General features: G+C 54.0%; 1 protein-coding gene across 1 annotated transcript; it reads right to left on the bottom strand.

The window, feature by feature from the left end:
• Nucleotides 1–23,143: 23,143 nt before the first annotated feature.
• Nucleotides 23,144–25,525, bottom strand: LOC109786814 (receptor-like serine/threonine-protein kinase At1g78530). Its single transcript, XM_020345367.4, has 5 exons — nt 25,267–25,525; nt 25,041–25,186; nt 24,346–24,942; nt 24,112–24,245; nt 23,144–23,581 (listed from the first exon to the last, which is right to left on the bottom strand). The coding sequence occupies exons 2-5, from the start codon at nt 25,171–25,173 to the stop codon at nt 23,399–23,401; spliced, it is 1,047 nt and encodes a 348-aa protein (XP_020200956.1). The 5' UTR covers nt 25,174–25,186; nt 25,267–25,525; the 3' UTR covers nt 23,144–23,398.
• Between the last annotated feature and the right edge of the window lie 758 nt (nt 25,526–26,283).

The following is a 26,283-nucleotide window of genomic DNA, read 5'->3' as shown; positions in this document are numbered from 1 at the left end:
GTGATCAAAGCATATGGTTTTATACAGACTTTTGGAGAAGCCTGTATTTACAAGAAAGTGAGTGGTAGCTCTATAGCATTTCTGATATTATATGTGGATGACATATTGCTGATTGGAAATGATATAGAATTTCTGGATAGCATAAAAGGATACTTGAATAAGAGTTTTTCAATGAAAGACCTCGGTGAAGCTGCTTACATATTGGGCATCAAGATCTATAGAGATAGATCAAGACGCTTGATAGGACTTTCACAAAGCACATACCTTGACAAAGTTTTGAAGAAGTTCAAAATGGTTCAAGCCAAGAAAGGGTTCTTGCCTGTGTTACAAGGTGTGAAGTTGAGTCAGACTCAATGCCCGACCACTGCAGAAGATAGAGAGAAAATGAAAGATGTTCCCTATGCTTCAGCCATAGGCTCTATCATGTATGCAATGCTGTGTACCAGACCTGATGTGTGTCTTGCTATTAGCCTAGCAGGGAGGTACCAAAGTAATCCAGGAGTGGATCACTGGACAGCGGTCAAGAACATGCTAAAATACCTGAAAAGGACTAAGGATATGTTTCCCCATTTATGGAGGTGACAAAGAGCTAGTCATAAATGGTTACGTCGATGAAAGCTTTGACACTGATCCGGACGATTCTAAATCGCAAACCGGATACGTGTTTACATTGAACGGTGGAGCTGTCAGTTGGTGCAATTCTAAACAAAGCGTCGTGGCGGGATCTACGTGTGAAGCGGAGTACATAGCTGCTTCGGAAGCAGCAAATGAAGGAGTCTGGATGAAGGAGTTCATATCCGATCTAGGTGTCATACCTAGTGCATCGGGACCAATGAAAATCTTTTGTGACAATACTGGTGCAATTGCTTTGGCAAAGGAATCCAGATTTCACAAGAGAACCAAGCACATCAAGAGACGCTTCAATTCCATTCGGGATCAAGTCCAGGTGGGAGACATAGAGATTTGCAAGATACATACGGATCTGAATGTTGCAGATCCGTTGACTAAGCCTCTTCCACGAGCAAAAACATGATCAGCACCAAAACTCCATGGGTGTTAGAATCATCACTGTGTAATCTAGATTATTGACTCGTGCAAGTGGGAGACTGAAGGAAATATGCCCTAGAGGCAATAATAAAGTTATTATTTATTTCCTCATATCATGATAAATGTTTATAATTCATGCTAGAATTGTATTAACCGGAAACATAATACATGTGTGAATACATAGACAAACATAGTGTCACTAGTATGCCTCTACTTGACTAGCTTGTTGATCAAAGATGGTTGAGTTTCCTAGCCATAGACATGAGTTTTCATTTGATAAATGGGATCACATCATTAGGAGAATGATGTGATTGACTTGACCCATTCCGTTAGCTTAGCACTTGATCGTTTAGTTTACTGCTATTGCTTTCTTCATGACTTATACATGTTCCTATGACTATGAGATTATGCAACTCCTGATTACCGGAGGAACACTTTGTGTGCTACCAAACGTCACAACATAACTGGGTGATTATAAAGGTGCTCTACAGGTGTCTCTGATGGTTCTTGTTGAGTTGGCGTATTTCGAGATTAGGATTTGTCACTCCGATTGTCGGAGAGGTATCTCTGGGCCCTCTCGGTAATGCACATCACAATAAGCCTTGCAAGAAATGTGACTAATGAGTTAGTTACGAGATGATGCATTACGTAACGAGTAAAGAGACTTGCTGGTAACGAGATTAAGCTAGGTATTGAGATACCGACGATGGAATCTCGGGCAAGTAACATATCGATGACAAAGGGAACAACGTATGTTGTTATGCGGTTTGACCGATAAAGATCTTCGTAGAATATGTGGGAGCCAATATGAGCATCCAGGTTCCGCTATTGGTTATTGACCGGAGACATGTCTCGGTCATGTCTACATAGTTCTCGAACCCGTAGGGTCCGCACGCTTAAAGTTCGGTGACGATCGGTATTATGAGTTTTTGTGTTTTGTTGTACCGAAGGTAGTTCGGAGTCCCGGATATGATGACGGACATGACGAGGAGTCTCAAAATGGTCGAGACGTAAAGATCGATATATTGGACGACTATCTTCGGACACTGGAAGTGTTCCGGGTAGTTTCGGAGAAAACCGGAGTGCCGGAGGGGTTACCGGAACCCCCCGGGGAAGTATTGGGCCTTAGTTGGCCTGAGGGGAGAGAGAGAGGGCAGCAGCCCAGGAGGTGGCGCACCCCTCCCATGAGGAGTCCGAATTGGACTAGGGGAGGGGGGCGCGACCCCTCTTTCCCTCTCCCTCTCCCTCTCCCTCTCTTTCCTTCCCCCTTCCCTATTCCTAGTTGGGCTAGGAAAGGGGAGTCCTACTCCTACTAGGAGGACTCCCCCCTCCTTGGCGCGCCCCAAGGGTCGGCCGGTCTCCCCATTGCTCCTTTATATACGGGGGCAGGGGGCACCTCTAGACACACAAGTTGATCTGTTGATCTCTCCCAGCCGTGTGCGGTGCCCCCTCCACCACATTCCACCTCGGTCAATATCGTAGCGGTGCTTAGGCGAAGCCCTGCGTCGGTAGCAACATCATCACCATCATCATGCCGTCGTGCTGACGGAACTCTCCCGTGAAGCTCTGCTGGATCGGAGTTCGCGGGACGTCATCGAGCTGAACGTGTGCTGAACTCGGAGGTGCCGTGCGTTCGGTACTTGGATCGGTCGGATCGTGAAGACGTATGACTACATCAACCGTGTTGTGCTAACACTCCTGCTTTCGGTCTACGAGGGTACGTGGACAACACTCTCCCCTCTCGTTGCTATGCATCACCATGATCTTGCGTGTGCATCGGAATTTTTTTGAAATTACTACGTTCCCCAACAGGTGGAGCAGATGAAGACCGACCTCAAGTCGGGCAACACGAGGGCGGCGAAGGTGACTGGGGCCATGCTCCTGAGGGAATTCCTGACGCTGCACGTGGCCCCGCTTCAGGCCCGTATGCGCCCCTTGTGGGAGCTTGGGGACGAAGAGGACAAGGTTCGCCTGAGCCCGAAAGCCTTGTCCAACGGTGAGCTGGCCGCAGTTCTCCGCCTCTTGGTTGGGGACGACCAGGAGTACCCGCCGAGCATCTTCACCCCCTTGTTTCGTCGTGAGGACGGGGCACAGGTCGTGGCTTACAGGCCGACTTTTGACGGGCGCGGGCTGGTGCCGCCGGCGCCTACCGGGGCCCCTGCGGTGCTGAAGCCGGTGGAGCTGTCTTCAGAAGAGTCCCACGGGGAGGAAGAGGGGGAGGAGGAAGACTCGGAGGTGACTTCCGAAGGGATGGGGAGACCTCCCCCTTGAGCAAAGCTGACATCCTCCGCGCCTTTCCTGACGACGACGAGGCCGACGCCCGCCAGGAAGAGGGGGAGCTGCCCGTTATCCCGACGAGGGGCAGATCGTCGCTTGTCTCCCAGGATGCTACTTCTGTTCTGGCGCCGACTGGTGCTGCTTCTGGTCCCTCCGCTACCCCAGTTTCTGCTCCTGGAGCCGGCGCGCCCGTACCTCAAGCCTCGAGGCTCTCAGGCTGCAAGCTCGCCAAGCGGAGGGTGGACTACACTGCTGTGGACCAGTAAGTGCCTGAGCTCCATCTTGTTCTTGCTTATACTGCTACTTCATGACGTTCGTCCTTGTTCGACCAGGCGGCCGCCTTCGGTGAAGAAGAGGAAGGGGGATGCAGTGCCCATGCCTGGGACTGAACCATCTGCAGCGGCCGCGACCCCCTCCGTGGGGAAAGGAAATGACAGCACTCGCACCTCCCCGGCCCGGTCGCCCTCGCGAGACCAGGAGGAGCGTCGTCACGAGGAGTCAGCCCCCGAGGTCCCGCTGGCTTCGGAAGTGCCGATGTCTGGCTTGTATGTCGCGGTCCCAAAGGCTCAGGAGCCCTTGGTCTCCCAGGCCCTGGTGACGGCGTCGCCTCCTTCTCCTGCCGCGCCATCGTTCCCAGGTTCTTCTACCTCCCCTGCTGTCTTGGAGCGTGCCCTTTCAGAGATGACCCAGATGTGTGAAGATCTCCTGGGCGCGGATCCGCGCCTGGTAGCCGGGCGCCTGGAGCTGGCCTCCGGCTGGCTTCAGTCTGACGCGGCGGTCCGAGCGACGCTGAACCAGGACGCGACGGCCTCCGAGAAGGAGAAGCGAGCCGCCGCACAAGCTGTGGCCGACCGCGAGGTGGCATTGAAGGACGCCGAGGCCGCCCACGACCGCTGCCGGGCGCTGGAGGACAAGCTGAAGAGTCTGCGTGATGAGCGCGCATAAGAGGCTCGCGGCCGCCAGGCGAAGGAGGGGGAGATGAGGGCCCGGGAATACGCCATCAAGAACTGTGACGCTGAGCTGGGGGAGTTGGCGAAGACGCAGGCCGCTGAACGCGGCCGACTGGAGGAGCTAGAGCGGAAGGTGGAGGCGAAGAAGGTCGATCTTGACACCAAGGCGAAGGTCCTGGCTGAGGACCACGCGGCCTTCGCGCTTCTCGTGTAGAGGTCCCGCGAGGCTCTAAAGTCACTCTATGAAAAGGGCTTGGAGAGGCCACTGACCACCGATGAGGACGGCCCCGCCCAGCTGCTTCCGTACTTGGTGAAGGCGCTCGAGGAAGTCGTGGACAGCATCGGTCCCATGGCAGAGGCAGAGGCTCGTGTCCTTTCTTCAGCTGCACTAACGCGTGTCTTCAGCCATCTGTACCTTCGTGACCCCAGCGCTCGTCTTGACGAGTTGCTGGAGCCTGTGGATGATGAACACTGCACGACTGCCGCCGCAGCCGTGAAAGGTCAGGTGGAGGCCCTGCTGAAGAAGTTCCGCGGCTTCGCTTCCGCGCCTTCGACCGGAGGCGCCGCCACTCTTGCAGCTCCGGTCGGTGGCCAAGACGAAGGCGACATCATCAAGGGAGGAGTGCCCCTCGCGGGCGTCGATGGTGTTCAGGGATGACCTGCGGCTCCTTTCCTGTTTTATTCCTGCAACATGCACCATGCCTCGTGGAGGCGTTAAACTTGCGTTTGATATTGTGAGAACAATATGTCTTGTAATATTTGCTTTGAGATTTTGCTATTTTTCTTCCTATTTGCTTTGCGTTCTGCGTCGGCAGAGCCCGGCCCGGCGCATACCTCAGCTGTCGTTGAGCCGACCGGAGACCAGGACGGACCCAAGGAGTGAGGGGCTACGTGACCAGTTAGGCTCCTGAGTCGCGATGCTCAGGAGTCGCCCTTGACGTGCAAACAGCTTATAGGAAGAAGACGCGAGGATAGGTTTAGTGTTCTACGTTGGCAGAGCCCGGCTACGCGCATACCTCAGCCGCCGTTGGACCGACCGGAGACCAGGACGGACCCAAGGAGTGAGGGGCTACGTGACCAGTTAGGATCCTAAGTCGCGATGCTCAGGAGTCCCCCTTGATGTGCAAACAACCTTCATACCTTTGCCCTCGCCGAGGCTCGGCTCGGGAGGGGCGCGCGACGACCAGGTGCGAGGGACCTGGCTAGGGTAGCGTACGCTTGGGCGTGACCCGAGCGTAGCCCCCATGCCTAGCCCCTCGCGCGACTCTCCCGAGGGGAGGGTGTTGCGGTGAGGCCGGACACTGAGCTCTAGGGCTCCCTGAGGTTGGTGCGGTCGTGAGGCCGCCCTCAGTTGTTTATCACCAGCGCGGAGCATAGTGCTTTCGCTTGTGCACGGGCATAGCCGCTCCTCGGCAGTGTCGACGGCCAACGCGGAGCATGGTGCTTCCACTGGTACGTGGGAGGGGGACTCCCTACTGCGGAGAGCCCCCGGGGCGTGTACAGCCCCGCCCTAACACGTGGCTTGCATGCCAGGGCTAGACGAGGTGTATCTACGTACACGTGAGCCAGCGTGGGACTCACGAGGCCCTACCTCAAGGCGGGTTGCGCCTGGTCTTGATTCTCGTTTGCTGTAGTGATCCTGCGCGGTGGTTAGTCAGCCTGCGCAGAGCGAATCTCCTGAGGTTATTGCGTGAGAAAGCCAAGCACCAACAGCCCCAGGAGGTGATGTGAGCGGGGCCGGCCCGCCAGACAGAGCTCAGCCGTTGGATTTATCGACGCTACAGGGACGGGCCCGAGCACAGACGCCGTGCCTAACCTTCTCACGCAAAGGGTCCTGAAGAAAAGACGGTCGGCGCGCGGTTCCCGCAGGGAGGCGACAATCAAGAAGGTGATATTTATAGGTAGATTAAGCATGAAAAGCAGACCGGCTTAAGTAAATGCACGGAAGATACATGCCACTGGGCCTGGCCCGAGTGGCTTGGGGATGATGCAGCCCGAGGGGCGCCCCCAGCAAGGTAAGCTAAAGACATGAAAAGGGATACATGCCACAGGGACAGACCCACGTGGCCTGGGAATGATGCAGCCCAGGGGGCGCTCCCAGCTAAATAAACTTGGAAAATGTCACCTGGTTCTGTTGATGAAGGGATGTTGGGGCAGCTGAAGGTGCGTCGCGAAGGGGTCCTTCCTCACGAGCCACCGGGGCCCTGAGCCTCGGGAGGCTCTGGAGGTCCAGGCGGTTCCTTGAGGACCGTCTCCATCTCCGTCAGGACGGCATGGTGCCTGGCCTCCTGAGTCACCACGGCACGCCGCAGGTTGCGCTGATAGGCTGACGCCACGCTCGGCAAGCCAAAGGCATGCGAACGTAGCTGTGCGGTGGACCCTCGCAGCATCCCACGCGCGAAGGCCAGAAGGGCTCCTGAGACGCGGCTCTGTTGAGCCCTGGGACGTCGATGCAGACGCGCAGACTGGCATCCCCGCCTGGATGGGGAGCTGCGCCTGGTGAGCGGCGGTCGCCACGCATGGCCCTTGCGTCTCGCAGTTCCTGAGTGGTCCTGATGATGAACTCCTGAGCGGTGGGCGCTTCTCGCCCTGTGTTCTCCTGAGGGAAACGCGCCGTGAAGCACGCCTCCAAGTGGTGCCCGAGCGCCTCCCTCGTGATGTTGGCAAGGTCTGAGGCCCTCCAGAAGAGAGCCCCCGAGCCCTGCCCGAGAAGGGCGCCGGGCGCGCCTTCCTATGCGATGGAGGGAGGCGCCCCAGGCGCGGGCGCTGATCCTGACGAGGCTCCCCTCGCGACGCCACCCTCCTGAGATCCTGCACGGCGCAGCTGGTTCTTCTTCTTGGGGGTGGCCTCAGGAGGGCACTCGCTCTTGCTGTCGGGGTCGTCGATTGCTGCAGCTTGGAAGGCACGCTCGAGGGAGCACACCGCGTCACTTTCTTCGCATGGGACTGTGATGATGCCGCCGCTTCCTGGCATCTTGAGGACATTGTAGCCATGATGGGTCACCGCCATGAACTTGGCCAGGGCTGGATACCCGAGGATGGCATTGTATGGTAGACGGATGTGCGCGACGTCGAAGTCGATGAGCTCGGTGCGGTAGTTGTTGTGTTCTCCGAAGGTGACGGGAAGGCGGACCTGCCCGATCGGGGTAGTGGAGCCGTCGGTCACTCTTGAGAAAGGCTTGGTGGGCTGAAGCTGGTCATACGGCACTTGAAGGTTGTCGAACGTGTCGACGGACAAGACGTTAAGCCCTGCACCGCCATCGATGAGAGTCTTGGTAACTTGCACGTTGTTGATGACTGGTGAACAGAGCATTGGGAGGGCGCCAGGGGTAGCTGCGCACTTGAGCTGATCTACCGAGCTGAACGTGATGGCACACTTGGACCATCTAAGCGGGCACGTGGCCTCGAGCTTGGGGAGGACTGCATTCACCTCACGAGCAAACTGTTTGAAGATACGCTGCGAGGCTGGGGCCTGAGCTCCGCCCAAGATGCAGGCGATAGCACGCGGCTCCTGGAAGCCCCCAGCCCCCTCGTCCTGATGGTGGTCGTCGTTCCTTCTTGGTGGTGGCGGCAGTGGAGGAAGACCGGCGTTGCCCCGAGGACGATCCTCACGAGGCTGATCCCTCCAGGCGTCCTCGCGAGGCTAATCCTGCCAGCGGTCCTCACGAGGCCGTTCGCGCCACTCCTGGCGCGGGCCACGGTCATCCCAGCGTCCCCCACCACGTCCTCCTCCTCGGCCGTAGCCCCGGTCGTTGCGCTTGGGGCGTCGACCGTAGCGTCCTTCAGGAATGGCTCTGAGCTCTTGACAGTCGCTGGTGTTGTGGCTATGCAGGTTATGGAAGGCGCAGAACGGTCGGCTGCTCTTGGATGACTCGGGCTGGTCTCTGCCGCGCTTGGTGTCTGGCTCCGCCGCGAGCACGGCTGCTCCCTTGCGCTTCACGTCCTTGGCCTTGGCTTTCTTCTCCTCCGGGTCTGTAGCCAGGAGCTCGAGGAGGGAGAGGCGCCCCTCCTCAGCTCTTGCGCACTTGGTCGCCAGGTTGAACAGCTCCAGAGACGTGCACAGCTCCTCGTGGGAGGCGAGCTCCTCCTTCATCTTGACGTCGCGGACACCATCAGAGAACGCGGAGATAATGAACTCGTCCGTCACCATGGGGATCTTGAGGCGAACGTTGTTGAAGCGCTGGATGTACTTCTGGAGGGTCTCTCCTGGTTGTTGCTTGATGCGGCGTAGGTCACCCGCGACCGGTGGGCAGTCGCGAGTGCCCTGGAACCTGGCGACGAAACGGTTGCGCATCTCGTCCCAGGAGGAGATCGAGCATGGGGGCAGGTTCAGGAGCCAGGAGCGGGCACCATCCTTGAGAGCCATGGGGAACCAGTTTGCCATGACTTTCTCGTCGCCGTTGGCCGCCTCGATGCTCATATCGTGGAGCTGCAGGAACTCCGCGGGGTCGGGGGTGCCGTCGTAGCGAGGAGGCAGATCCGGCTTGAACTTGCCCGGCCAAGCGACGCTACGCAGCTCGGGGGTGAAGGCGCGGCAACCGGCCGTGGTCACTCGGGCCCGTCTTGGAGGTGGAGCTTGGTCTTGCCGCCCGCACGCCGCCACGGCAAGCGGCGCGGGGCCCTGCCGCAGCAAGCGGTCCTGACGTGGCGATGCGGGGAGTGGTGCAGCGTTCTCTTGCGGTCGAGGGACTTCTTGACAGTTTTTTTCTTCACGCGCGGGCGCCGGACGCAGAGGGTCGCGCCCTGGAGCCGCGCGCCTTGGTTCCAGGGCGCCGTCTTGGTGCAGAGGCGGTGGAGGTGCTCCGTGGGCTGCATCGCCCGTAGCTAGCGGAGGGCGAGGCAGCAAGAGGGACGGCACGGGGTAGATCCCTGCAGCGCTGACGAGCTCGGCGATACGGTCTAGCCAGTCCTCGTAGAGGTCATCGACTGGGCGGTAGCGCAGGAGCTCGTGCGCCATGAGGAGCGCGGCCCGCGCGTCCGTGGGAGCGTGACGAGCATGAGACGACGTACTAGCAGGAGTCAGCGATGGAGTGGCGGTGCGGCCGTCCTGCCGCATCGAGCGGTGCAGCGAGGATGCTTGCTGCTCGTTCCCCGCCGGGCCGGTGGCGGCGTTGGCGGCAGGCAACGGAGAACGACGGGGTGGCCCACTGACGGGAGCCGTCTGAGCGACGCGGGTGGCGAGGGCAGCCCGGCGCTCGGCGCGGGCGCGGCGTGCGTCCGCCATGGAGACGATGAAGCGACGGGACGCGAAGCGACGGAAGGGAAGCTTTGGCGCACCCCTACCTGGCGCGCCAAATGTCGGATCACATGGTCCAGCAAAACCCTCAAGGTTCGAACTCTGGGGTGCGCACGAAGAACTCCCCCTACCGATCCACGTCCTAGCTTCGCTAAGATCTCAAGGACTAACTCGACGAACTCGCAACACAAGGGACACAAGATTTATACTGGTTCGGGCCACCGTTCTGGTGTAATACCCTACTCCAGTGTGGTGGTGGTGGATTGCCTCTTGGGCTACGGATGAACAGTACAAGGGGAAGAACAGCCTCCAGAGGTTGAGGTGTTCGTGTGCTCATGTGTGGCTAAGGATCAGCTCAAGATATTGAGCGGGAAGGGAGCCAACAACGACCAATTTGAAAGGGGACAGCTAGTACAGCTTATCCTAACAGAAGCAATCTTCGCCTGCAAAAGGCTCTGGTGGTGACGCCGCCTTGGGCTCCATGTTGACCTCCATCTTGCCGTCCTGCTGGTCTTGGTCTCGTTGCACCGATATGGAAACCTTTGCTTGACGCATCGGTACTCCGTGCCTGCGCTTGCTCCCTTAGCACCAAAGAGGAAACAAGGACACTGCGCGCGCTGGCGCCCGCCTGGTGCCCGCCTGGTCTCAATCGTCATGGCTCACGTCACGAGAACCTCGTGAGGTTTAACTCGCCTTGAACTCTCCGCCCTCGCGAGCCAACCTGATGAGGCCGCTCCCGAGGAGGCCTCGTGTCGTCCGCCTCGCGAGGCTTGGCCCCTCGCGAGGGTCTTGAATGCCTTGTTGACGACGATGGGCCGTACGGGCCCGCTCACAGAGCCACGCCATGGGCTGCAGGCAGGCAAGTCTGAGGACCCCCGTTCCCAGAACACCGAAAGGCTTCTTCTCTCTCTATGGATCTCAATACAAAGTTCTCCTCGATCTTCTTGGAGATCTATTCGATGTAATTCTTTTTGCGGTGTGTTTGTCGAGATCCGATGAATTGTGGGTTTATGATCAAGATTATCTATGAACAATATTTGAATCTTCTTTGAATTCTTTGATGTATGATTTGATATCTTTGCAAGTCTCTTCGAATTATCAGTTTGGTTTGGCCTACTAGATTGATCTTTCTTGCAATGGGAGAAGTGCTTAGCTTTGGGTTCAATCTTGCGGTGTCCTTTCCTAGTGACAGCAGGGGCAGCAAGGCACGTATTGTATTGTTGCCATCGAGGATAAAAAGATGGGGTTTATATCATATTGCTTGAGTTTATCCCTCTACTCATGTCATCTTGCTTAATGCGTTACTTTGTTCTTATGAACTTAATACTCTAGATGCATGCTGGATAGCGGTCGATGTGTGGGGTAATAGTAGTAGATGCAGAATCGTTTCGGTCTACTTGTCGCGGACGTGATGCCTATATACATGATCATGCCTAGATATTCTCATAATTATGCACTTTTCTATCAATTCGACGGTAATTTGTTCACCCACTGTAATACCTATGCTATCTTGAGAGAAGCCACTAGTGAAACCTATGGCCCCCGGGTCTATTTTCCATCATATAAGTTTCCGATCTATTTTTACTTGCATTCTTTACTTTCAGTTTATATCATAAAAAATACCAAAAATATTTATCTTATTATCTCTATCAGATCTCACTTTTGCAAGTGGCCGTGAAGGGATTGACAACCCCTTTATCGCGTTGGTTGCAAGGTTCTTATTTGTTTGTGCAGGTATAAGGCGACTTGTGTGTAACCTCCTACCGGATTCATACCTTGGTTCTCAAAAACCGAGGTAAATACTTACGCTACTTTGCTGCATCACCCTTTCCTCTTCAAGGGAAAAACCAACGCAAGCTCAAGAGGTAGCAGGGAACGTTGTATAGAAAACAAAAAAAATTCTACGCACATGCAAGATCTATGCAAGGAGATGCATAGCTACGAGAAGGTGAGAGAATCTACATACCCTTGTAGATTGCCAAGCGAAAGCGTTTATCAACACTGTTGATGTAGTCGTACTCTTCGCGATCCGATGACGATCCAACCGATCTAGTGCCGAAAGGACAACACCTCCGAGTTTGGCACACGTGCGGCTCATTGTCGTCTCCTCCTTCTTGATCCAGCAAGCGGGAGAGGAGAAGTTATGGGATCACAACCAACATGATGGCGTGGTGGTGATGGTGGTGGTGGAGCACCAACAACGCTTAGCTAAGCGTCGCCGGGACGAGGCGGTGGAACTACAGTGTAACGGGAGAGAGAGAGGGGCGCCAAGGGCTTGGTGTATCCTCTTGGGGCGCCCCTCCCCTCTATATATAGGTGGAGGGGCATGGGAAACAGCCCCTCCAAGCCCTAGGGCGCAGCTAAGGGGGAGAGGACTTGGACTCCAAGTCCAATCCTATTCCTACTAGGACTCCTTCCTTTTTTACCTTCCCTAGCCACATGGGCTTTTGAGGACTTGGTGCGCCTAGCCCAATAAGGCCAGGGCGCCTCCCCGCAGCCCATGCTAGCCCTTGTGTCATGGTGAACCCACTTGTGGACTTCCGGACCCCTCCAGAATCCTTTGGAAGCTTCCCGATACAATACCGAAAAAACTGCACCTTTTTCCGGAACCCAAAATATGACTTCCCATATATAAATCTTTACCTCTCGACCATTCCGTAACTCCTCGTGATGTCTGAGATCTCATCTGGGACTCCGGACAACATTTGGTTACCACTCATCAAATATCCCAATACTACTCTAGCGTCAACGAACGTTAAGCGTGCGACCCTACGGGCTCGGGAATTATGTAGTCATGACCGAGACACCTCTCTGGTCAATAACCAATAGCAGGACCGGGATGCCCATATTGGTTCCTACATATTCCACGAAGATATTTTATCGGTTGAACCTTTATGACAACATAAGTAATTCCCTTTGTCTGTCGGTATGTTACTTGCCCGAGATTCGATCGTCGGTATCTCTATACCTAGTTCAATCTCGTTACCGGCAAGTCTCTTTACTCATTTATAATACATCATCTTGCAATTAGCTCCTTAGTCACTTTGCTTGCAAGCTTCTTGTGATGTGTATTACCAAGAGGGACCAGAGATACCTCTCCGATACACAGAGTGACAAATCCCAATCTCAATTCACACCAACTCAAGAGACACCTTCGGAGATACCTGTAGAGCATCTTTATGATCACCCAGTTACATTGTGACGTTTGATAGCACACAAGGTATTCCGCCGGTATCCGGGAGTTGCATGATCTCATGGTCGAAGGATCTTGTATTTGACATTAAGAAAGCAGTAGCAATAAACTGAACGATCATATGCTATGCTAACGGTTGGGTCTTGTCCATCACATCATTCTCCTAATTATGTGATCCCATCATCAAATGACAACTCATGTCTATGGTTAGGAAAGCTTAACCATCTTTGATCAACGAGCTAGTCTAGTAGAGGCTCACTAGGGACACAATATTTGTTTATGTATCCACACATGTATTTAAGTTTCCGGCCAATACAATTCTCGCATGAATAATAAACCTTTATCATGATCAAGGAAATATAATAATAACCATTTAATTATTGCCTCTAGGGCATATTTCCATCACATAGCAGTTATAGCGTGAAATATAAACTCTATAATTATGAATATGGAAATATAATAATACAAATATTATTGCTTCTAGGGCATATTTCCAATAGGACCGCAGTGCGCCTCGCTCGGCATGTACTTCCCAATGTAACCTCGTGCGCCCTTTGTGACCAGGAGGATGAAACTATGCGACCCTCCTCCTCTTGCACCACCTGGCATGACGTACTCTCCTGGTGCGGTCTCACCGTCCACCCACCTGACGGATCTATCGACTTCTACAATTGGTGGGCGTTGGCCTTGCACGATTCCCTGGCAAGCCACTGCAAGGGCCTATCTTCCCTTATTGCACTCACTTCCTGGACTATATGGAGACACTGCAATGCTTGCATCTTTGATGTCACAACCCCATCTCACGCACTACTGGTTTGCAACATCTGGGAGGAAGCTCACACTTGGGAAAAGGCCGGTGCACAAGGACTTAGTTAAATCATCCTTGTAACCTTGGAATTAACATGTAAGGGATGAGAAGATCCCCATGCTCAACACTACTTTGTATGTGCCTAGTAGTGTATGCATTACGAGGATCGCCACTGTGTTCTTTTACCCTCTATCAATGGAATGATATGATGCACGCATATTCGTGAAAAAACATAGTTTTGGGCATGGGGTTAGGGAATTATACAATAAATCAAGTATTAACCATTCCTCCATCACATGGTTCAGACAATTTCTAATTGCTTTTTTCACCCATATCTCATGCAGGCGCTAGTGGCTCGCGGTCATCCTGCATAAAACAAGTGATATTAGAACATAATTGCATTATCTTCACAGGTAGGCAAAACTTTGTCATAAACATGCTGCAACAATTGTTCCAAGAGGTAATAGTTTTTCTAGGCAGGCTAGAAGTCATTCCTTAGCTCTTCCTCTCAAAGAGAAACAAAATAGACAGCAACTTCGAAGTGTAGGGTTCACTATCCTTTATATGTGCCATATCACATAATTTAGTGAAAGTGTGCAAGTGCATACCAGAATCTTTGGAAGCGAAACCTCCAAATCGGTTCGGTTGAACCATCGTGACAAGGTGAGGTTTCATATAAAACCACTCGGCAGTAACATCGGGTAAAGCAATAGGTACACTTATAAAATTTTCATTAATAGTTGCAAACTCTCCTAGTTTCTTAGCCATGATAACGTTTTTGGGGTTTTTCAACAACTGCAAGAAAAGGTGAAGACAAAAATAGAACTAAAATTGCGGCAAAAAAACTAAATCGACATCTCTAGTCACATGGCTAGGGTCACAAAGATGCTTCCCCGATAATGGCGCTGAACAAAGGGTTGATTACCTTCGATCCGGTTTCAGATGCAGATAGTCCATCACTGATTGTAATGCTAATATGTGCACGGAACAGAACCATATGGGCTTGGCTACAAGGGAGGTGAGAGCCAACCCAGGGTCTGTCGAGCTCAATCCTCTGAAGCCGTGGTCAGCGCAGGCGCAACACTCTCCTAAATCTATCAAGGTCAGTAATTCCTATGTCCCAAGCATCTTTCACTGACACATGGTTTTCTAGTTTACCAAAGCATGACTAGAAGCATTTTCTTGGTCATCGGCATGCCAGACAATATTGCACCAAATTTTGTTGAGCTTCGAGAGGAACCATTTAAGGAGGGCAAGAACCGTGAGGTGGTAAGTTGGGTGGTAGTGAGGATCAATTTTGCTAGTGTGACGCTTCCAGGCTTGGCCATGTTCTTCTCCTTCCAAATTGGTATATGACCAACAATCTTGTTGAGGAGGGGTTGAAGGCCAGTCTTCTGATGCCGATGGAAGTGAAGGGGAAGACCAAAGTACGTGGCGGGAAGGATGCGATCTTTGTCAGGAATTCGATGAGGGGGCAAGGGATATCAATTCTGTCCCAACAAATCGGTAAAGCCTCTGTCTCAGCGAGGTTTATCACTAGACCGCTGACATCCCCAAAGGTCTTTAAGATTGAGTAGATTGCATGCAGCTCCTCCTTGTGTGGGTTTACAAAGATGCTAGCATCATCTGCAAACAGAGAAATTTGGCACCTTGTTGTGGGTGCCTGGATGGGCTTGATGACCCGCCTCTGAGAAGCTGCCCCGAGGATCTTCTCCAGCAAGTCAATGGCTAGGATGAAGAGCATGGGCGATAGGGGATCGCCTTGGCGCAAGCCACCAACATGGCTAAAGGGAGTCCTAGGGTCAAGCAAATCTAATATTGCCAACGCTAGCACTGTAAAGCTTCAAGAAGACTTTTCGACAAAGGGTGTATTTTATTGCCTCATAATGGAGCATCAAGAGGATACAAACATAATGAGCACACACTCGGCCTTTGCATAGCTAGTATGCACACAGCAAACACACACACACACACAAACATGCCGGCAAATAGCAAAGCCATATAAGAACGAAGCTATGAGTAGGCGTGGAAAAAGTAAATAAATAAAACCCGAGAAATCAGATCCGCGATTGGCGAACTACAACAATGAGCCTATCCGCACCAACCATCTCATGACATTACATGAACAACGAGATTCTTCAACAAGAACACCTTCAGGAAGGAAGCGACGCTCAAGCACCGCTGTCGCCGGATCCAACCTACAAGGCAAGAGTCTAAATTTTCACCCAGAAGAATCAGTCCAAGCATATTCGAGCAATGCATTCAACAAGGTAACAACGTAAAAGAAACATCACCATCGCCAGATATGACCATCTCGGGTCAGACCCACGTTTTCACCCCGGAGCTCGAGACCGGATGCCCAAGTAGCATCACCATCAAAGTGACATGTGTTGTCGCCACCACTTCTCTGTGATCCCGGCAGCTACAAGCAATGTGCAATCGCCACCGCTGCAAATCCATCCCTCTATGTCAAGACGTCATTCATAGTTTGCATCTCACCGTCGAAGTTGGTCATCAGATCTGAAGGGATAAACTCCCGTAGACCTTTCGGTGACATTCGCCGTCGTGGAGCCATAGGGGTCATTACAGCAGCAGATTCTGCAATTACCACCACCAGCCGACTTGATCTTGATCACCACAACCAAATCGTCCCAACCTCCATTACGGCAACCACATTGAGTCGATTGGACGATACTGGCCACCCAACAACAGATCAGGAGTAGAGGACAGTGGTCGCAGTGGCAGCAAGGGTAACGCGTAGGGCGTGTGACCTGGGCCATGAACCTCATGCATCAGCACCAAAGCCTCAGCAAGAGGCAGCCAGATGACCACCAGCAGCCAGCCGCGCCCCTCCCAGGCTTCAAGGCCACAGATCACGGATCACGGTTGGAACCTGTCAGATAGAGATCGGGCGAAGGAGGCCGACGCCCATGCATCATGGCTGAAGTAGCGCCTCATCGACACGACGCACTGACGCTTGGCGATCAACTGAGCCGCTGCACAACGCCCCACCGCAGCGAGCGCTACCAACGCTGCCAACCAGCTCCACTAGATGTCGCCGTCCCCTGCTCACGGAGAAGGTAGCTGGGAGCCACCACACACCCTCCACCTTCGGTGGGAAGGGCAGTGCCGCCGCCGCTTCCGGCCGGCAACAACGGCGTCGAGGACAGATCTGCAGTGGTGTGCTTTGTTGGCTAGGTATCGAGGGGGCCTCTGGAGCCGCTCGAGCATGCAGCCCGGGAGGTAGTTCAAAGCTTCAAGAGGATAGAGCCAACCCACATAATCGAAGGTCTTTGAGATATCTTTTTCGAGGGTACGCAAATCGCGTACCTTAACTTTATAGAAGAGGAGAAAACAATATACAAGAGAGTTTAGGTGTTGTCATCAACCACAAGTCAGCTGAGGCCACACATACTCCAACTCCACACACTAAGCTAACTCCTCACAAAAGTTCACTAACTCCTCTCCCTCCGGCTATCGCCCACATGCGAAGCTCATCCGGAATCTTGTTGACTAGTTCCACAACCGAAGACGGGGTGCCTGCCGGGCGGAATACTCGATCGTTTCTTTGCTTCCAAAGGTGCCAACAGACTAATATCACAAATGAGTCAAAAGCTTTCCGGTTTTTCTTGGCAATCCTCTGTCGGGCGTTTCCCCACCATTGCTCCAAATTGTCGTCGGCCGTAGGAGCTAAGCTAGGCCCAAGTCTCGTCCTGGACAACGCCATGTGCCATACTTGTCGCGAGATGACGCATTGGACAAGGAGGTGGTCGACTGTATCTTCATCCTCATCACAAAGGTAGCAGGGGGAGATGGCGTCTTGGAGCCCATGTTCGAGACGCCGATCGGAGGTCCATATCCAGTATTGGATTGCCAGCCATACGAAGATCTTGCATGTAAGCGGCGCCCAACAATTCCATACCCACTTTGCAAAGGTAACACTGATTGCACCCTTGAAAAACATCCGATAGGCTGAGGCCGAGGTGTAAACTTGTTTTGCGTTCCATGGCCAGAATGCCTCGTCCTGCAAGCTGGGGTCCAACCGAGCAACTAGCACATGCTCCCAGAGCCTAATAAATTGCACCAATCCTTCCGTAGAGAGGTCTCCCGAGATATCAGATGTCCATCGGTGGTTGAGCAACCCCTCCTTCACTGTTCTTCTATTGGTAGTCTGCGTGCGAACTGCACCCCATACTTCCGGCGCGACCTCCTTGGCCGACACTCCTCCCATCCATCTATCTTTCCAGAAGAGCGCCTTGGTCCCATCTCCAACTCTCCAGTGAACTAAACTGTCGAAGGCAGCTTGAACTTACGGGTCCTTGGTCATGGGAAGTCCATGCCATGGGCGACTCATGTCGGTGCGCCACAACCACTCCCACCTCAATCTTAAGGCCAAGCCCTGACGTTTTAGGTCCAGTAGCCCGAGTCCACCCAGCTCCTTGGGTCGGCACACTCTCTGCCAAGCAACCAAGCACTTCCCTCCATGTATCTCCTCAGATCCCTCCCAAAAGAATGCATGACATCGCTTGTTGACTTGCTCAATTGCCCATGTTGGGGCATCTGCGATGATTAAGTGGTGGGTCGGCCTCACCATGACCATGTCGTGAACGAGAACCAGCCGCCGATCTCTAGTGATGAGACCCTTCTGCCAACCCGGCATGAAGTTAAGTACGCTGTCCACCACCGGCTGCCATTCCGAGCACGTCAGTTGCCAAATGGACAGTTGGAGGCCCAGGTACTTGCAGGGAATTTTTTTCAATCGCCACGGCATCACCCCCCTGGACAAGATCCTTGTCTCCCTCTTCCTCTCTGATCAAAATTGCCACCGATTTTTCATAGTTAATGCGCAAGCCTGAGGCATTTCCAAAGATGTGCAGAGCCTCTTTGACGAACCGTAGGTCAGAGGCAGTAGGCCTGATGAACAGAACTACATCATCCGCATAGATAGATAGCCTTTGCATCGGCGTGCAGCCAGGCATTGTACTTAACACATTGCACTCCTGGGCTATGGTAGTGAGGGATGTGAGCACATCCATAGCAATGACGGATAGAAGTGGTGAGACGGGGTCTCCCTGGCGTAGTCCTTGTGCATGCATAAATTTTTGACCGGCATGACCGTTAACCACCACGCGAGAAGACGCCGAGGATAGGAGTGTAGATATCCAAGATAGCCAGGTTTCCGAGAAGCCCTTGGCTCGAAGGACTTCGAACAAGAATGGCCAAGATAGACTGTCGAAGGCCTTCGAAATATCTAATTTAAGCATGACTCCTTTAGCTCTTCGGCGGTGAAGCGAGCGTGCCACTTGCCTGACAAGCATGAAATTGTCATGTAGGTTCCTCCCCTTGATGAACGTCGACTGGTTGGACTGCACCAGCTAGTTCATGCGTGGTCTTAATCTGTTGGCCAAAAGCTTGGAGCCAATCTTTGGCAAGCTATGGACCAAACTAATGGGCCTAAAATCTCCCACCTGGCAAGCTCCTAGCTTCTTAGGGATGAGCGTGATCAGCGCTTGGTTGAGGCGCCCAAAGCCGTGGCCATTGCCAAGAAACAAGTGGTGTAGGGCAGCCATCACATCTCCTTTGACAATACTCCAAGACTTCTGGAAGAACAAGCCAATGAAACCATCCGGACCGGGCGCACGATCGGCGGCATCTTTTTGATGGTGGCCCACACCTCTTCCTCCGTAAACAATGTGTCTTGGTCGTCCAAGTTGATGGGGTGGAGCCCGAGAAAGTCCAATGGTGTTGTCGCGCCCTCTCGCCGTGCCCAAGAGTTCTTTGTAGGTTTTGAAGAAAAGGTGCTCTTTCCCAAGCTGATCCGTGATCAAGTTCCCATCATGCGATATCGCCGGAATGAAGTTCTTCATCTTTCTCCCATTCGCCACGAGATAGAACAGCTTGGAGCTTGCATCACCCTCCTGCAGCCATCGAATCCTAGATCTTTGACGTGCAATCATATGCTCGAGTGAGGCAAGCCCGAGGGTGGCCAACTTCAACGTCCTCCTTAGCCACCGTTCGCCGTCCGAGAGCCGGCGCTTTTCCTGCGCCACATCCAACTCGAAAATGATCCAATTTGCGATCGCAATCTACAACTTGACATTGCCCATCTTTTTCTGCCCCCATGCTATCAAATAGCGCGCCGTGTTCCTTAGCAAGAGATCCAAGCGTTTGAAAGGGTCATGCACGGTTGGGTCCCACACCCAAGCTTCCCTCACTGCCTCCTCATAGCCCTCGAGCCTGGTCTAGAAAACCTCAAATCTGAAACATTTCTGCAGGTGCATGTTCTCCTGAAGGGCAAGATGCAAAGGGCAGTGATCCGAAGATGAAGTGGAGAGAGCTTGCAAGAGGCAGTCCGGGTGCTCAGCTCCCAATCCACGGAGACTAGGGCCTTGTCGATCTTCTTAAGGGTGGGGGGGGTCTCTTTCATTGCTCCAAGTGAAGGCTCTCCGGTGCATGTACAGCTCCTTGAGTTAAGTAGTAAAACCCATCGTACGATGGGCCCAGGCATTGCATCACCGTGAAAGTATCAATACAGGCAAGTTTAGTCTCTTGGATACAAAAAATCGATGGGCTCGCCCTATCTGCAAACTCCCGAAGCGCCTTCTTCTTCACCGGACTATTAAGGCCACGCACATTCCAACACACCAACTCCAAATTGGGCGACGACATGATGTCAGTCTAGAAACTCTGTAGCTATCCGCTCAAGCGAGCAGAACCACCCTCGAGGCCTCCTCCATGCCAAGATCAAAAGGGACCGCTTTCCCAAAGATCGTTGCCATCGCTCTCAGCTGCGGCTCCTGGATGGGGGAGTCGAACATCTGCCGTAGCTGACCAAGAGCCTCATCTCTGACCGCCAGTCCATCCGGTGTGATACCTAGAGCTTGAGGAGCACTGTCTCCGCTGTCGTCGCGCTGGTCTTTCCGGGAGCGCAGGCAGACGAGGAACGCGTGTTCCGACATGGTGTATCCTGCGCAGCACACTTGCCACAGACAGCTTCGATTTCCTTGAGGAGCGGTGGGGCGAGTTTCTTCAAAAGCCCTGTGCAGAAAGCTTTAATATTTGCTACCGCAATTTGCTCCTTAGGAGGCAGCAAAAGATCGGCTTGAGCGTGCATGGGAATGGCAACATCCATGCAACCGGCACGCTCCACCAGGCGGGGCGCATCCATGCAGCTAACCGGCTCCCCGCACGCCTCTGGCTCGGGATCAGCGCCAGTCCTATTTGGTCGATCCGGCCCCACCACGGCATGCAGCGGCGCACCGGACGAAATTTCCTCCACCGGGGCCCACCTGGGCGCATGCTCTCCTTCCTGGACCGTAGCTCCAACCAGCCCTTCATCACGAGGCACGTGGCACTGCGCGTGCCCGGGAACCAGGACTTGACCGGTCTCCTCTGGAATCTCAGGCACTTCCAGGCCAATTTCCTCGGTCGCTTTGTGGCACCCCTGGCAGCATCCTCGGGATTCGCCGATTCTTGCACGACCGAATCAGCCGATTTGTCCTCATTGCCAGCTGTAGGGGCAACTCCTGGTCCAGCACAGGGGATAACGCACGGATAGCCCCTGCCACCACCAACTCCTGGCCCGCGGCCCCACCACTTTGATCTTCTGCGGCCAATCTGAACGTTGGTGCAAGCTCCATAGTGGCCACATCGCCTTGCCCCGGATCCACAGTGGCAAGCGGCCCCACCGACCTGGTTAGGTTGGCAACCGAAGCAGGCACCGGGATGGCCTCTCTCATCACCAGCTGCGCAGAGCACTCAGGCTGTGGCCGCGGCGGCGCATTAGCGACTCCCATGGGCATCGGCGGAATGCGCCAGTCGGACGGACCAACACGTCCCAAGAGAGCCTGACGATATGAGCCACCTGGAGCACCACCCGCCGGCGCGCCACCGCGGGCATCATGAACACCGCGCGTCCACGGTAGCACCCGCCATTCACCACTTCACGAAAAGCTGCCGGAGTCCTCTGGCAGTTCGCTCTGACCACTGCCATCGGAGCTAGGAGGGCGAAGCCAGCCCTCAGGACCCGCATGTTCCCTGACTCTGCCAATGTGGATGAGAGTCTTGTACTCCAAAAGCTGGCAGGAAGATGGCCGGAGAGCCGCAGGGTTGCCAACCACCTCTGGCTCCGGCACCCACAACCTCTTGGCCACCGGCATCTCATCCGGATCAACGCACCACGCCCGCAGCTTGAACAACGAGAGATCTTCCCGGTTGGCTATCTCTAGTGCAAGACTGTCCACCAGGCAGCCGGAGCCGAGGAGCTCTGCCGCCGTGTCCCGCGTCCAGATGTGGGATGGGACGCCCTCGATCATCAGGTCCACCTAAGAACGCATCACCTTAGTCACCGCCTGCGCCTGTCGAAGCCATGGCCTGAAGAAGATCTTGAAGAAGCCATGCTCAACCGAGTTGGCCATCAGCGCCTTGTTGCGAAGATCCAGCGCCGCAAAGACCACGAGGAAGTCTTCCGGATGGTACTTGTGCACAGAGAACTTGTGCCTAGGGATGTCTAACTGTGCAGCGATGGCCTCTGCCACATCCACACATGAAACCACCGGCCGCGAGCTACCGATGTATGCCACCACTGCCAGACGGAGGCGCCGCTCCATGTCGTCCATCTCCGGGGTCCGCGAGATGACACAGACATCAACGGCCGCAGCTGGCGGCGCCAGCCAAGACCCCACAGGTACGGTGTCCACCGCGACTGACGAGGGCCGCCCCTGAGGGGAGACCTGCCTAGTCGCCGGCGACAGCCTGCCCGCAAGTCCTGCTGGCGGCAGTTGCTGGCCGTAGCGCGCCACCTTAGCCATGGCATCGCCCCGGAGCTCCTCCTCCGGGCGCGGACTCCTGGGGCGCGTGCACTCTGATCAGATGTGCCCTTCCAGCCCGCAGCGGATGCAGAGCGGTTTAAACGTGCAGTCTTCCCGGTGATGTCCCTCCCGAAAGCACTTGAAACACAGCCCGAACAGATCCGGCGGGATTTCGCGCCGCTCCTGCGAGGACGCCGGAGAGTGCGACCTAGGCCTCGCCGCTGCCGGAAGCTGCCGCTGCCGCATCTCCAACTTCCTGCGGCGCCAGAGGGCCTTGCGCGAGGGGCCCGACTTCCTCCACAGCACATCAGAGCCTGGGCCATCGGCCGGATCCGGGGCCGCCCACCAGCCGAAGGGCGCGCACCAGCGGAGGAACCAGCGGAGCCCGGTGAGGCGGAGAGGCCAAGGCCGGAGACCACGGGCAGCAGCCTGGATGAGACCAAGGCCGGGCTGGAGGCGCCAGAGGCCATGGGCGAGCGACGCGAGGAGACCGCCTCGGCGGGAGAGGTGGGCGCCGGGACCGGGGTGGTCGCCGGCGCAAGGGGGTGGACGCCGGGGCCGGAGTGCCCGCTGGCGGAGACGGAGGAGCAGGGGAGCACTGCGATAGTTCCCTTTCCTGCTGGGAGGGCAAATATTGCTAATGTGGCCCCAAGGCCTTTGAGATATCAAGCTTGAGGAAGAGGCTCGGGGTGTTCTGTTGATGGAGCTCCTTTACGAGGTTTTGCCAATGCACAAAGTTGTCATGGATACTCTCATTTTCCAAAATAATTTATATGGTACAGCTAGAGAGGTCATCAAGTTTCCTTACATCATGATTCTTACTTGGATGCACTAAACCTATGTCTACCCAGCAGTATTGGATCATAAGTATAAAATTGTTTGTACAAATTCAATTACAAATCCGAACAATAAATTTTGTTTCTTATACAACACCATTGGTAGCGTTTGCCGACAAAAATCTTCTAAACTTTGTGCAGAACCCAGCATGAATTTCGCAAAAGCAGCACCTTGGGTGGAAAAATTGTCTGCAACCAATTAAGCACCTAGTTACACATACTGCGCGTTAATTAGCCTGTACTATGCCAGCTTGGCTTGCTCAAGCATCTTGGCGACTTGCACCATGGTTGGCCTATCGCGGGGATCAGACTCCAGGCACTTCTCCGCCACGGTGAACACGAACTTGACCTCCTCCGCCGGAAAAGACGCCAGAGCGCCGTCGACGGCGTGCTCCTCTCTCTTCTCCTCCATGGTTTCCTTGACCTGAAAACAGCAACAGATGAACTGATGTCAGCACTTGACACGGCCGGGGATGCATGCCCAATTAATTCGTCATCCTTACTTCACATCTACAAAAAAGGTACATGTCCATTATCAGACCATACTACTGTACTGCGCTAGTAATGTACTAGTCCTCGTTGATCTGACATGGAAGATGGGAGTACATTGGGGACCTCGTGGTGACATGGTGACGGCCACTGCCCATCAGTTTTCTGATGGGTACAACTACGGAGTACAGATTGCTAAGTACTCCCTCCGTAAACTAATATAAAAGCGTTTAGAATACTAAAGTAGTGATCTAAACGCTCTTATATTAGTTTACAGAGGGAGTAGTTGATAGCTAGGTTGGGGTTATTTCAGCAACATATCAATTGGTCACTGCATACAACGATCATTCTAGAGATTTAAGCCAAATTATTCTACTCATCGCATCAAATCTTGCACAACCGATCATTCAGATTTTAATTGAGTCACTGGTGTGAGTACGGGAGGAATGAGAGGTGGATGCTTACCCAGGTCACCAGCCGTGTGCCGTTTTCAAGGAAGGATTCGTCCGTCGGCCTCTTCCCCGTGAGGAGCTCAAGCAAGACGACGCCGTAGCTGTACACATCGCCTTTGGTCGTCGCCCTCCCTGTCTCGAAGTACTCTGAAGCAACAACCACACCACCGATCAGCGAACACACATGCATGATGATGTATCTCAAGGTTAATACATAGATTGATATTTCGTTGGGCAGCCTGCGGACCTGGGGCGAGGTAGCCAAAGGTGCCGGCGACGACGGTGGTGACGTGGCTCTCGTTGGGCTTCATGAGCGTGGCGAGGCCGAAGTCCGACACCCTGGCTTCCATGTTGTGGTCGAGGAGTATGTTGCTGGACTTGATGTCGCGGTGGATGACGTGCGGTATGCAGTCGTGGTGGAGGTAGGACAGCCCCCGCGCCACGCCCAGCGCGATCTTGTACCTCACCGGCCAGTCCAGGAGGGCCTGCTTCTTCTCCTCCTTGCCGTGGAGGATGGTGTCCAGGCTGCCGTTGGGCATGAGCTCGTAGATGAGCAGGTTGAAGTGAGGCGCCGCGTAGTAGCCGCAGAGAGGGACGATGTTCCTGTGCTTGATGTCGCCCATGGTGTCCAGCTCCCGCTCGAACCCGCGGTCCATCTCCGCGCTCCCCCTGCTCAGCTTCTTGATGGCGAACGCCGACTTCTCGTCCAGCCGCAGCAGGTACACCGTCCCGTACCCACCGGAGCCGATGATGTCCTTGCTCGACAGCCCCATGATCATCCTCATGAACGCCTTGGGGCTCAGCGACTGCATCGCCGCCGACCGGAAGATCACCAGCTTGCCACCTTAAGAGTGATCCATCGATTTATTTCTTCCCAAAAGAGAAAAAAAAAGAGAGAGAAGATATCCAAGAACTCATTTGTGAGGGGAAAACTCTTGTTACCTGTCAGGCTGGTCTCGATGATCCTCTTCTTGCGAGCCCACTTCTTGTAGCAGAGGAAGGAGATGAGCATCTTGGATATGATGAACAGAACAGAGCAAACTGTAATGTAGAGCGCTATCAACTTGGTAGACATCTTCCAATTTACCCTGAACAAGAAACAGATGAATCCCTGTAAGATCCTCAGTGCAGCATCAGTCAAGAAAGGAGGAATCCCCAGCTTACTTACCCAGAAGAAGGCAACAGAAGCAACCGTCGTATGGGGATCTCTCAGCTCTGGGAGAAACAGAGACGAACGCTAAATATGTTTTGGAATCGGCGAGTGGGAGGATGCTTTGGATTTGTTGGCGATTGTACTCATGTTGACAATGTGAGCACAGGCACAGCACAGGTGTCTCGATGAGTGAGCAGCTGGGTGGGGGATCCGGAGAAAAGGTACATTGCCCAATCAATGGGCTTGGTTGGATCATGTGAATGGCAGACCCATGCACAACTACTTTTTGATTGGTGCCGTGCCAAATGCCTATCCCCAATTAATTCTCCCACTGTTTACCAGTTTATCCCATTCTATTTGTACTGTCAAATGTCAATTCGTTTTCAGTTTTCCCTTTTTCATGCTTGCTAAGACTAACACGGATAGCCATCGTCCGTGTAGTGCTTAATTACTCTTTAGCTAAAAATATCTCTTGGCCCCAGTATGGAATTAGTACTTTGCTGCCTTCTAGTAGCACGTAGCTATACCAGTATCTCGATTTACATGCGAAATGTACAATCTACAGGTCAAACTTCAGTGAGCATGGCTTGCACTGCTGTCGGCAGCTGGTCCTCAAAAACGTACGTTCAATCACTAAGGGCGGTGGGATAACGTACCCGAAAAGTGTAGGTGTATTGTTTGGCAGCGTCGGCGGGCTAGGTAGGCGTGGAAGAGGCAGTCGCCCTATCTATAATTGACACTCCATCTCGTCCATTTTGCCATGGATTACGAACTGAAATCGTTGAAATGTGCAAAAAGACGACGTTGTCGCTGTCCGTCTCCGCGAAAATGGGTCCTCGCTGGCTTCTTGCTCAGCCGCGTGGACGATTTGGAGCTGCACGGACACTGTGCCGGCCGCCTCCAACTTTTTTTAGAATCACGTGATGAAGCTGGACCGGAGCAGAGCTGGCAAACGCGGAACTACCAGACCACATGTCTCGTGCACAGCCAGGTGAATTCTGAACGGCGACACTTAACTAACTGTGCACGGAC

Source organism: Aegilops tauschii, chromosome 3 (assembly GCF_002575655.3).
Source record: "Aegilops tauschii subsp. strangulata cultivar AL8/78 chromosome 3, Aet v6.0, whole genome shotgun sequence".
Taxonomy (NCBI): domain Eukaryota; kingdom Viridiplantae; phylum Streptophyta; class Magnoliopsida; order Poales; family Poaceae; genus Aegilops; species Aegilops tauschii.
This window is presented reverse-complemented; position numbering and strand designations above follow the sequence as displayed.

What these genes read in the sequence shown, in the direction of transcription:
- LOC109786814 (XM_020345367.4), bottom strand. Translation starts at nt 25,173, where the DNA reads ATGTCTACCAAGTTGATAGCGCTCTACATTACAGTTTGCTCTGTTCTG. An exon ending in CATCGAGACCAGCCTGACAG is followed by an intron (nt 24,943 to 25,040) that starts GTAACAAGAGTT and finishes ATCACTCTTAAG; the next exon opens with GTGGCAAGCTGGTGATCTTC. An exon ending in GCACACGGCTGGTGACCTGG is followed by an intron (nt 23,582 to 24,111) that starts GTAAGCATCCAC and finishes TGCTGTTTTCAG; the next exon opens with GTCAAGGAAACCATGGAGGA.